General features: G+C 44.1%; 1 protein-coding gene across 2 annotated transcripts in view; it reads right to left on the bottom strand.

Annotated features, from left to right (window-relative positions):
• Window positions 1-10,011, bottom strand: part of spns2 (SPNS lysolipid transporter 2, sphingosine-1-phosphate) — a 54,069-nt gene extending 44,058 nt beyond the window's left edge. For both annotated transcript variants that reach the window (XM_078106139.1, XM_078106140.1), the window contains exon 1: window positions 9,350-10,011. In XM_078106139.1, the coding sequence (XP_077962265.1) occupies window positions 9,350-9,581 (232 nt within the window). In that variant the 5' untranslated portion in view covers window positions 9,582-10,011. The remainder of the gene's footprint in view (window positions 1-9,349) is intronic.
• Between the last annotated feature and the right edge of the window lie 3,662 nt (window positions 10,012-13,673).

The raw sequence follows: 13,673 nt of genomic DNA on the forward strand, positions 1-13,673 counted from the left end.
GCGACGATTGGTGTTTTCAGCTCAATTTAGCATCAAACGGCTTCAGTGCAACTATCTTCTCTGGAAAATCACAGCGCTTACGCGCCACAAAAACGGGCTCGAGCGATAGTGGCCCACCTGCTTTTTATGGCTGATGTGAATAGCATATTATCTTTTTGGAAGGAAGAAGTCTAGGAAGAAGTTATAAAGTTAGTTTCTATTCTGTTTTTTCATTAAAATGAGTGAGAATGTGTAAAATTGGTAGAAAATCGATAATTCACAAATGGGTAAAATATGGCGTCATTAAATATCCAATAGCAATACAGAAAATAACTTTATATAAAATGTAGGATATACAACACAATGGACATAGAATGTAGATGTATAGTACCTTGAAGATGAATAAATATCAACATTGAAAATGCTTCCTCCTGTTCTAATCACAACTACCACCATCAGACATACCCAAGCATTTTCATTCTGAGACGCTGTCAAGTTGACGTCTTCTACCGCCGCACACATAATCAAAAGCAATCCTACAAGTGTCACTCCTACATCCATTTGATGACAACTCATTTCCAACTCAATTTGGTGATACGGGGGTGGCCGTTTAGTTTAGGCCACGGGGTTCATCTTTCACTGTCTCATTAATTAGATATGCATCTTAACCCAAATATGTATTTTTTCCCAAAGATGACTTCAGTGGTCAATTCTCATCTCGCGTTTCAAACTGGAAATCATGATTTGATTCCTGAACCCATTTTACGTTATGAAAAAAGTCTGCAACCACCAACCAAGAGTTTGAGTTCTCCTTTCTACCTTGATGACGTCCTGCACATTCCACATGTGTTTCATTAAAAAATACCCCACATACCTACAGCACAGTACAGAGCCCCGGGCCTTATGCACTTATCAGTCATATCTTATCTTGTAATTTAACTATAATAAGGAAACAGCACATGAAGACAACACAATCATAGGAAGAAAAAAAAAGGAAAACATCAACAAAAGGGGCATGCACGTGCAGAGGCCAGGGAGGAGAAAGCACACCAAAGACAAACCATACATATGAGTGCTACACGAAAAATAAATAAATACACACTTACTATTTGCAACACACAAACAATATTGTCAGTCAGTCAGGTCAATGTTATATTTTATCCAACTGACAGATTGTAGTTTTATTCTGCTGTTCTTGTCATAACCTTTCTCAGACTGTGATCAAGGGTTATATGCATTAGTAGATGCACAGGATCGCATCTTGCTTAGGTGGGTTAGTGTTGCTGTTGGAGGAAGCGAACAAAGGGGCCTTAGGCACTTATCAGTCATAGCTTATCTTGTAATTTAACTACAATAAGGAAAAAGCACATGAGGCGGATGAGGAACTGGTGTGCTTTCATCAAAGACCTGAATGTCAACATGGGACACTGACTGCGGTCTTGTCTCCTAAATGTCGTTGAACATCTAAAGTCACTCATTTCATGTCGCTCCGACCACAATAAGCAACACATTCAGCTTAAAGTAGAATGCATTATATTCAAAGTTTATAAATACATGCAATCAAAGTAGTTGTGCGTATTGTGTTGACAAGCTGCCAGCAGATTTATGCAGTTACACATGGACCAGTAAACATTTGTGGTGCTAAAGAATTAATAGTACGCTGTAATAAGTGAGGCGTAACCAACCATTCTGGTGTACACATGCTGTGCTGAAACAGACACCTAAACTCAGCCTGTTATTGTCTCAAATGGAATCTGCCATTTTCTTTGGTGCTCTTGAATAAAAACATTTAGCTAAAGGTTTTTTTTATTTCCTCGTATTGCGATGGACTATATTCATTTGAGATATAAATGCATCATTTCCATTTATATACGGGCAGAAAATAAACGTAGCTACACAAGTCTGCTTTCCTGCTCATGAAGCTGTGAAGCGCAAAATTTGTCTGATTTTAAGTGAGAGACCGGATGGGATAATGCAAGTCCAACATTTAGTTTGAGTTGTCCATGTGAAAGCACTGACGTCTTGGAAACACACGACCAATGAAACATTCTCAAAGGAATGCAATCCTAAGTGTGAAAAATACTAAGGGCAGTGCTCGCCTTTGTATTGGTTTGTGTGTGTGTGTCCACCTCTGACCCAGGGCATCTTAGCCTCTGACAAAGGTCGGTGTCCTCACTTAATCCCGTCTCTTCCCACAGACACTGTAACACGCACGACAAGCACGGTAATGAAAAACCTACTGCAATCTAATCTAACTTTGACAACACAAATGCGATCCACAAAATAGATAAAACAAGCATTGATGAAACATGCACACACACATACACACAACCGTGTCCTGGGTCCGATCAGTGGCTATAAAAGATTACACAATCCCTGTGCCAGGCTCCTCTATTTCCTCCATCACATGCAAATGGAGGGGGAAGATTACATTTTCCCTCAGCAGGCCGCTCTTTTCAAATATAGAGCTGCTGTAAATAAGCACTCTAAATATTATTCTAGCAGCTGTGAAAGATTCCAGGGGCTGAGAGCTAATATCACCGCTAGCAGGTTTGTATCTCATGCTGTGAGCAGGTGAATGAGAGATTCCAACCCTCTCAAGAACGACTTGTTCATGTTTGATTAAAGAATCCAATTTCAGTGGGTCTCAGGGCATTGCGGTTTCATCGGTTGTGTCAAATTCCAAGTTGTTGTTTTGTTGATCAATATTCACTGTCTGTCTTCTACTCCCATTCGTTCATCGCATGTATCAGCTACCGCACTGGACTCAGGGGAACATTTGAATATGACCTTTGAAACACAGAAGTTTCTCTCGTGTCGCTTTGCGTTTCTGTAAATATCTCTTAATGTGTTTGGACTGGCTGGGGGAACTGGAAATTTACAACGTAGCCTGAGCAGTGAATAATTCTCAGTGTTCTTCCATACTGTCCGAAACAGAAATAGAAACAAGCCAAAGAGCATTTCAGCAACATTGGGGCACCCTGTTAAAAATCAAGATTATCGTGAGAGACGGAATGCGGGGAGTGAGGAGAGCTAATTTTTTCCATCACATTTCCTAAGCAGAGATGATCTGTTATTTGACGGTGTGTCAAACAGAGCAAATTGCTCAACGCATCCCCAACCTCTCCGCCTTCCTTCCTTCCTGCGATCTTGCCGTCTGCCTGAAGAGACCCATTTCAGCTCTTTCTTTAGATAAAACATCTTCTAAGATAATGGCGCAGGAAGGGTGGGACGTCTTGTCCGACATGAGGGCTAATTGCGACAGCGTGTTTCTGGTGGGTCTGTTGGAGGCTGCGAGAATCCGGCTGCTTCTGTTTGTGACTCTTCCTGCTGTCACTTCAACATGTCGTGAACTGGACCTAAGTCGACTGTGTTTATCTCAGCACTTTCATCCTTAAGGAAACGTGTAGGTGCGGACGCAACACCAAAGAAATACCTCTAATGACAAAGGAGAGGTCAGTGATTATCAGGCTACTACTTGACTCGTCAAGCTAATGGAAGTTAAAAGATAAGAACCAGTTAAGGAGTAAAATGACAAGAAAATGGGCACTGGTTGTTAACAGAGCCACTCAGTCTTGCCTGATGTTGCGTTTTGTTGATCACATGAGGTAAGGCTTTGTTCTCAACGGATGTGGGGCGGAGGTTCTACAAAGTCTGACACAAGGACAACTGCCCATTGGCTGAATGATGTCTGAGACGAGGAGAACTATACTCGATTCAAATTGCAGCCGACGGGGACAAGGGTTTTTAAGTTAAGTGTTGGGAGCTGGCCGTCGCCACGCTGTGATTGGCCAGTCTGCATTCGAGGGACGGGACTTAACGAGGGGTCAGCGGCCTCCAAGGGGCCGCGTCTCTGCAGGGGAGAGGGCCAGGTCAATCTGCCCCGACCACAATAATCAACTTCTTGCTGTTTCCAGAACGCTAGTGTGACGTTCCCTCGCCCTCTCGTCTCAAAACATGTGTCTTCAGCATGGCCAGCACAGCGTAAAATACCCTACTTTCGATGCGGCATTCGTAGCTGTGGTGGAGTTATGTCGGATGCAATAAATAACAGCTGTGCGGAGGGGAGGAGTCAGCGTACAGTGGCCATCGTCGCGGTGCGTTCGTAGACGTGGGAGGTCACAGGGACGAATGCTGCCGCGAGGGAAGTAGGTCTGCATGCGGGTAAAATCTGGAGTAGCCACATGAAAGGGCCTACAGTGTCTGGCAGAAGACAAAACTTTCGTCTAATTCCAACGGTTACTATTACAGACGTCGACTAAATCGGAGCCTAAAGAACACACAGACTGTTTTCTCCCAGCAGCAGGAATGGCGCGCCAGGATATAGACATAAAGAGATTTGTGGGATATCTGTGGGAAACCCGTCTGGAAAAGTCCAGTAATTTTTCAATTTAACATCTGTCGAATAGGGTCAATATTTAGCTGTCAACCGGGAAATAAAAGATTTTGAAAGAAGTCGAAAGACAACGCAACGCAATCTTGTGACGTTTCAAACGTCTAATTCAAAACAGCTTCAAATCAGATGAATAAAACATGGGAAGAAATATGCAGCGACCCCATGAAGTGATTTGATCACGGACCACACAGTTTAGAACTGTGGAGGCATTTCCTGTATGATCATCCTTACGTATTCCACTCCAACGCTCCATGTCATTGAGAAGAATCTGCAGGGACTTCAAACAGCATATGTTGTTCTTCTACTTTTCTTTTTTTGTAGAATTTGCTTTATTCCTAAATGTCCCTGACAGACACAGATGCTGTCTTCACTTCTCTTCTCCCCGAGTCTCTGTGGAACTGAAAGTGGTGCCCTTTTCTTTCACCTCGTGCACGTTCAACCCAGAAAGTGAGCTGAATGTTGTGACAACAGACTGCCAAAACATGAAAAAAGTGACAAAAAAATCAGCTCAGCATTTCCCTTGCCATTGCTGATGAGGACATGCTAGGGCTCAAGAGAGGCTTCTCTTAACGGTAATATTGAGGAACCCCAAAGTAAGTGGACAAAGCAATCAGGAATGAATCTGCATAGCCAGTCAGACAGGATAGATTTCTACATCTTACTAACAGAGCGCCGGAGCTGGCTTTAAGAGGATTATTGCCACACGGGTCATCTGTGTCTTAATGCAAGATGCCAAAAGTTCACATGCGAGGGTCCTGCCATTGTCCAATTGGATGAGACCCTGTTTTATTTTTTTTCTTCTGGTATTCCCAGAATGACAGCTTGACTAAGACAACTCAGCTAATCCGCGGCTCCCCAACATTTCTGTTCACCACAGATTAGGCTGCAGTTGGTACACCCCCGAAACTGCCCCCAACGGTGGCTGAGGAGGGGTGACTCTGGGCGCGCGCAGGGGGTTGACTGGAGTTGGGTGATCAGGGTGTACTTACTTACCGAGAAGCAGATAACGTTAAGTGCTGAGTGTCTGCCTCTTATATCCTCATATTCTCTGAAGAAACACTTAATCCCCTCTTTATGATAAGCTGTCGAGTAGCTGGGACTGTCTGCTGTGGGTCTACGCAGAGACCGGCACGGGGATTTACGCTTCCAAAACCACCTCAAATTAAATTAAACGTGGTGGCCTTCTAAATCTCAGAGCTGCACTCGAAAAAAGCAAATGGAATATGAATGAAAGTGTCTGCGGTTTTAATGGCGTCTTCCAAAGGCCAAATACTAGTGGCCCAACCGGAGCGTTGTGACTCATCCCGCTCTACTCTTGCATTGTCCAATCTCAATCTAATTTGACTGCACATTGCTATTCTGGAAGACACTGAGCAGTGAGTACCAGGACACACTGAAACATCCCAGACTCTCCTCATGTGTGCCTGCTTCACAGATGGCAGTAAAAAAAAGCTCAGGCTTCTGACCCGAGCATTCCCCGCTCAGGCTAAACATCTGGGGCTGAAGTCCAGATCACTGCATTTAGCCGACTTTTTTTACACCTCCATTTAGACCTTGCGTGTGTCTGAAACAGATCCCTTTCCTTCGGGCAACTCCATAACATATGAATATTGTTATTGTTATATTGTAAGTTAGGCAGCAGGGCCGAGATCCTCCTTGTGGCACTGGCACGCAATGGCAAGTCTGTGGCGGTCGTGAGTAAATCTGTGGCAACTCCGAGCGTTACAACAGCGAGCTGAGTGGGCGGAGCCACATTTTCCGAGAACGGCCGTTGTTTGTCCGACAGGTCAGCTGCCATAAATCAGTTTTATGATTTTAGTTGAGACACCTGAGCCTACGTCCACGGCGTACTTTTTTGTTTCTCATTCCATTGATTTAAGACGTTGCTGGTTTTGCAACAAGGGGATCACCATACACTCTTTGCATGTAATTACCTTTATTTACAATAATCAGATAAAATAATGAAAATAAATCATCCATTTCATTACCATTTAAAAGCATATTTATAAAAACGTTTTAAAAATTTAAATCCATAAAATATCCAATCCAATACTATACTGACACTTACATATAAGCAGAGCAAGTGTAAGGATACTTTTAGACTTACTTTTTTTAGTTGTATTTTTGGTTCATAATCAGAAACTTATTTTCATTAACGTACGTGTGTGTGTGTGTGTGGCTTCAGCCTCTGACACTGGGGATCAACAGAAAGATCCAAGTCTGTGCATTGGTTGGTGCAATCTTCTCCTCATTGTTGTGGAGCAGAATAGTCCCGGTGTCTGGAATGGTCGCCCTCTGTCTGTGTGACAATGCTTTAGTGATCCACGCGCGCTACAGTAACGGCCGTCGGTACAAAGACCTTTTGACGTGGGGGGAAAACAGCATCGCTCGATCATTCTGCGTCCACTTCCCTCTGACCGGCTGCCACTGCAGCAGGCGGCCCCTCCCCTAACTACTCCCCTCTCTCATTCAGCCCTTCTTGGAGAAATGGTGGGGAGAGTCTTTTCTACTGTGTGTGTGCGCCCATGCTAGCTTAATCAACATTAAGATCTATGAGTTTTAGGTACCTGCTGCTGCAGAAAGAGAACAAGGTAGCTGGGGAAGCGGAAGAGCAAAAGGATTAGACAGAAGAGGAGAAGACACAGAGCTAACGAGATGGAGCGCGAGGTGGTGTGAATGGAAAGCTGACAAATTGACACTCAACTCCACTAGCAATCGCTCAGAAATCCCATCAGGAAGAGACAAGGTTTAAGATTAATGTCCCATTTTTACGATCAGCAAATCTCCGATGCAGCTCCAAGAGCAGGAGAGACCTCTCTCAGCTCGGACAGAGAAGGGAGGAGAATGGCCGATCAGTTTGTGCTGTACATGTAATTGTTGCGTTGGATGTGCATGGCTGCTGGTCCTCTTTCTGCGAGGAGTCCGCGGCATAAGCCGGGCCATGCATAATGCAAAACGGCCCGGCGGCGTTCAGGTGGCAAGGACAAGGAGGAATAGGGAGGAGGGTTAGTTGGGCTGCTGTAACCCCCCCCCCCTCCCCTGCCGACACCAATCCCAATCCCATGCTCCCTTCCTCCACCCTGCTCCCACTTTTCTCCTCATCTCCGGTGAGCCGGCCATCCTCCTGCACCGGACAACTACTTTGCATGGGGGGTTTCTGACGTGCATCTGGTGAGGTGTAAAGGGCACATGTGGAAGGGTCACACTGGGGAGGACGGAGGAGAATAGAGCAGGGTTTTTTTTGCAAGCCCCTTGATGAGGGGTTTCCTCTGATCAAAGCCCAACGAGGGGCACGGAGACAGGAGTACAAGTCGCAATAACGCAGAGGGAGTCTGACGCATCGGCGAGTGAGGATGAGGATGGGACTTCTCATCCATCTGCTGAGGCCGAGCGGAGCTTGATGATTGCTGGTGGATTAGCCCGCCCTCCCCTCACCCCCCACGTCAACACATAGTTGGCTGTAGATAGCTGCTAGAGCGTTCCTGCCGTAATGATGGCTCAGGTGCCCAAGGGTGCGCAGCGTTACTCAATGCAGAACGGACTTCAAGCCCTCAGGGCAATGAGCCGCAGGCACGTGGCTACTTAGAGTGTACACATTGTTCCATTTGGATTAGCCACTCCTTCGTTCGACCAGGGGCTACAGAGTGAAATTCCGCCATTACTTTGACCCTGATTTATCCATTTTGGACATCTTGATGGCAGATATGCTTCGCTAGAGTTAATGGGTGAAAAGGTAAAAGGAGAAATACCTGAATTTCCCGTAGACTTCTGTTATTTGACTATGTCATGTAAGTTTTAAAAAATGAATGTACTAACGAATGTAATGGCTTCCACTTTAACCAGAAGGGGATCTCTTTGTACAGAGGTGAATACCCTCCCCGTGTACATGCGTCCCTCCATTCTCCATGTTGCAGCAATATCGTTAACCCATTCAGTGCCACAGTCCGATGCGCAAGCCTTGATAAGTGCTGTAGTCACCAAATATTTGTAAAAAATAACATGAAGATAAAAAAAAGATTAACCTGGCCGAATGTTTTCGCTTTGGTTACACTATTTTTTGCTTTGTGAGAAATCATAATAAGCAACTAAAATGAAATACCTTTCTGGTGTGAGTAAGGAAATGGAATATTCTAATAATATAATTCTGTCTGGCATTTCTCTGCAATGTTTAACAGAAAAAAACATTCTGCACTTCAAAATCTCACTGAGGTCTACTTTGGCTTTAAAACGTTTATAATCAGTTTAGTAACAATCAATGTAAGAGGAGCTCCATCATTTGATGCACTTTTCACATTGTATCACCCTCTCAAGACACACGCTTCATTTCAACCCGTGCACAGCGTTCAGTTTTAACAAACCATGGGGCAGATCTCGGCTACGCTGAAGAAATGCGCACACTTGAGCGGGACGACCACATCACAGCGTCACACAGCGAGCTGCCGCACAAAACACACGCAGATGATGAAGATGGACCAAGATCAACTAATGACCGATTCCCTCTCTCTCCCCCTCTCTCTCTCTCTCTCCCTCGCTCTCTCTCAATTTCCAGTGCCGAAACTCATCTGACAGATAACCCCGCATGCACGCACAAACACACGCGCACGTCAATTGATCGATCTGCAGTTCTTGTAGCAGCTCCGGGAAAAGAAACATTACCGTCCCGTATTCTTCTCGATTGGTAACAAGGTATTTTGATTGATTCCATCGCAGCGCACCCAAGTCTACACCCACTGAAACACCTACACAGCCTTGCGGGTGTAGCAGGTACTCCATGCGCTGCGCTCGGCCAGAGCTCCCATTGTTCCGCCCGTGTGCGCCGCGGTGCGCCGGCCGCTCTGCCGGCTCACCGTCAATTAGCGCACGTACGACCACTCCGGCGCAGACCGGGGGGAGCTGCTCTGCGGCGTTTTGCTGGGAGCCCGTGAGATGAACATAAACACAATAAAAGGGAGAAGTCACGTATGGGTCACTTACCGGCCACAGTGTATCTATCCATGTAATTGAGGACGTTGCCAAAGCTGAGTATCCCGGCGGCGGCGGCCGGTGAGCGGCATCTGAGCAGCGCGGCGCGGAATTTGTGCCCCGGTTTGCACGGGTGAAGGTCCGGGCTGGAATTCAGAGCGGGACTCATGCTGCCCGACAGCGTGCGCACCTCGTCCGAACTGCTGCAGCCTTCGATCTCGCATCCATCGCCCTCCACGCACATTTTCTGGCACGAAAGATCCAGCGTAGAAGAGAGAGAGAGAGAGAGAGACGGGGGGGAGAGTGTACCAGAATGGACCAGAGAGAACAATTCAACCAGCACAAGGCGTCTGCGACGATCTGAGATTTCAGTTTCTGTGAATTATTCGGGGCAGAGTTGTTGTCCGGAGTGTTGAAGTCGCTCCTCTCGGGATCATATTTGACTACCAGTGTACGGTGACTGACGGGCTGTGCGCTCCTTTGGATTTCTTTTTTCTTTTTTCCCCTTCTGAGGCGCGGAGCCGACACACCGCGTTGTAGTGGAGGGGGCGTGACCCGGTTTGCTTAAGCTCCTCCCCCTCCCAGACGCGCAGCGAATGATGGAGCCGCACCTGCGCTTTGCAGCAGATGGGAACGGAGAGTAGTGGACGAACGAGTGGGTGGCTGGCTTCGTTCATCTTTACATTTATTTTATTTATTCATTTGATATGCATCTTTCACATTTATTAGGAAGAAATAGGGCGGTGGACTGAGTAACAATTGGATAATTATAGGTCTCTAATAGGTTTCTAATAGAAACACGTCATAAATGTTTGTTCCACACACACATGTAAATATGGAAGGTATAGCTTCCTCTTATTCTGCTCATATGCTTAGTAAAAGATCCCAAATATATTCATTTTTGAGATTTGGGATAGATTTTGTTATCTCTCCATCTAAAATGTTTTATGGAGTATATCCATGTCTCTTTGGTGCTTTATGGTCAAAGACAGTATTTTTTTTATTGAAGAATTAGTTAGTAAAGTCAGTTTAAGTCAATTTATAGACCATTAAACACAACTAATGTTGACTGGCGTACACATTTTAAAAATGCTGATTATCCGTAATTGAATTAATAAAAGTACATGTGCATATAAAACTGTAAACGTAGGAAACAGTAAAAAAATAATTGCAAGACAAACAAAACTAATTATGAGTGGCAAACTACTGGCACTCAACAAGAGAGATAAAGCATTCAGAATTTGTAATAGGCAAGATAAGAAGAACTAAAAGCATTAACTGTTCTCTACAAACCCTTAACAGACAGGAAGGATTTTACTGTGATCTAATCTGCTGCTGACAGCAGAGTTGATCTGTTTATTAAATGTTAAACATGAAAGATAACAGGCCCACCCCAAGTGTTGATTGTGCTGTTAGAGAATAGATTAATTGGAAGTTAAAGGGACAGTTCAACCCGAAATCCAAGGTCCATTTTTTCTCCTTTTATACCTGTATTGCCATTCATCCGTCTACCTTCTTCTCGTGTGGGTTGCCTAGTTTTGGAGATACCAGCCGTCCAGATGTCTGCCTTCTGTCCAATATAATGAAGCTATGCAACGCTTGACGCTTTTTGTTGCCACTAAGCAAAATGTAAGTCTCTTTCCAGCCGTTTACAGCCTTCCCTTTGTTATGTGCTTTAGTTGAGCTTGAAGATGCAGTCATTTGTTGTTCAATGGTTAATTTCATGACGATCCAATGACTAAAAAAGGGAAACCTTTTTTGTTTGAATTTTTTTATGTCCACATCTAAATAATGTTTTACTACTGGTAAAGCATTTTTTAACTAACTAGCTAAATATATGTATTGAACCTTTTTATCATGGGGCAAGTTGAATCCTTTTCCTTGCAAATTAAGAAGTATTGATTACTGTTGAAAGCAGACAATAAGATTGCCTTTAGGAATGAAGAGTTCTTATCAGGTGAACGGGAACTGCTGTTAAGGTGTGTGGAAATGAAATAAAGAAAAAACCATAAACTGGGCTTTTCCATTATACCCATTTAGCTCTGTCAGAAGGGCCACGCGACCGACCACCGAAGTGTAATTTAATTGTTTTGTGCAAGAAGTCATGTGTTCGCTTTGAATGTGGATCCCAGGAGTAGAACTCCAATGGGTTTTCCACTACATACAATACACATTCTACATAACAGTAACATCTACACAGCCTCTCAAAGGTCTAAGCCATATGTTTGCACTATATGGAATTGACAATTTGACCATACTCATGTCACTTAATCCTTCAATAAAGCAGAAAGTGGAAATGAGAGTTCCAGTGCAGTAATGTGTCGAATTGTAAACTCCGTTCGATCTTGTCATGTAGGAGAGGATATAATTAAGTCTCTTAGTATGGAGGCATTCTGAAAAATACATTTTAACCACCACAATTACAGCCAAATCAATCTCCGTGGCCTGGGAATGTTGATGGAACATTTTGATTTGAAAGTAATTGTTCAAACTTTCCTGGTACTGGAATCATACCAACATCTGCATCTGCATTTTTACTTTTTCTTGTGGTGATAATGAAGGGACGCCCCCTCATTTAAGTAATTATAAAGAACACATTCAGCCTTCTGTCGTCTGCAGCAGTATGGGCCATGAAGAATTATTCCGTGACTTTGACTCTACAACAAGCAAACACTAAATCCACATGAGAAATGTTCTTGCACCATTTACTAAAAGTCAGGAAAACATTTATTTTTAGTCCAAGCTGTTTATCAACCTCAATCCCCTCGGCTGGGTTCTGCACTGCACACATTTAGACAAAGTTTACACAAAAGACAGAAGCAGTAATTTAAACGGTGCCTGAGGAATGCTGTTATTTTTCACTCACCGGCATCAGTAATAAAGCAAAGATGTTTTACTGACACAAATGTCCCCTTGTGTGGGAAGTTCTGATTGTGTTTTGTTTTTTCTGAAAAAGTATTTGAGGCTGAAAAAAGTATAAAACATAAACATAAAAAAAGTTAATATGTTGTCTTCGATCAGAGTTGGCCTTTTATAAGTCACATTTACTTGTAAACAACCAGTTCATCACAACAAGCCGTTCGGAGCACAGCGGTTGAGACAAGCTGAAGCGGTCACGGTGGATGGATCCTGTAACATGTTCGTCTGAGTTACAGAACAAATCCAAAGAGTGTATCATTTGCTTCCGTTAAGGAAAGATGAACACAATGCAACTGGCCCCCGTTCTGACATCTTTGGCGGTTTCTGTACTGACAGACAGCTCCCAGTGGCCCGACTTCATTACAGTCTTAGGCAGAGAAGTCATTGAAACCCTTTGTCCTCCCATACAGTTTGGATATAACATCCTTTGATGATTCTGCTGGGGGAGTTTTTAACTAATTACAATGATGGTTTTACTACTTCTGAGCGGGGTAACAATGCACATTGTGTGTAAATATTGCTAAATATTCACACCTCATTGAATCCTCATTGGGAACGAGGAGGATGAGCTTTTCTTTCTTTCTGAATGGATGGGACTGGTCCAATCCTGCATGCAGATGAGAGTTACTGTTTGTTCCATTAAACAGGAGCCAAACATCTCCAGCTAATTGATAGACTATTCCAATGTGTATTTTGACTTTGCCAAGACAGCGGCCCCAAATCATCTACATATTGCCGAAAAGCAGAGAGTGTAGAGGATTTTTGTAATTGCGGACCAAGACTTATTGGAAGGAGTTGCACCAGAAAGGTGTGAGGCGGAGCGAGTGTTGATTTAGCGCGGGTGTAGAGTTCAGTGAGTGAAGGAACAGCGGGAGTGCTGAGGGGGCATTCCTGACAAGCAGCGTTTAATTTGACTGAAAAGCCAGAGGGGACATAAACCAAGAGGCGCTTTCTCTATAGGAACCGCATGGCATTGTAAGTCTTACATTACATACTTCCACAGAAGCATTGAGCCTAATAACCTGAAAGTGAAATTCGGCCAATCCTTTTGGCACAATGTAAACTAGTGAAAGCGTATAAACTAAACCTGGGACGGTGGTAGAAATTGAAGAAGAATCCTGGAATGGCCGGACCCCTTTCTGGCTCGGCTCTGCAGGCCTTTGGCATTGCATGAGTATCAGATTTGAGGTCTTTAAGGCATAAACCGAGTCAACCTGCATTGTCTTATTTGAACTGAAAAATCCTGCCAGCAAAACCTAAAGCCCGCTTCATGGCGTTTGTTTTGCGAAAGTAGTTTCAAAGCAATCATCCAGTTGCTTCACATTCACTTTGATGTCTGAAAATCATCCCTCCGGTTTTGAATGTGGAAAGCATGATGCAAACCGTGCAGCCCGGCTGGCTCAGCAGAGACTGATCG

This window comes from Gasterosteus aculeatus, chromosome 7 (genome assembly GCF_964276395.1).
Source record: "Gasterosteus aculeatus chromosome 7, fGasAcu3.hap1.1, whole genome shotgun sequence".
In the NCBI taxonomy this organism is placed as follows: domain Eukaryota; kingdom Metazoa; phylum Chordata; class Actinopteri; order Perciformes; family Gasterosteidae; genus Gasterosteus; species Gasterosteus aculeatus.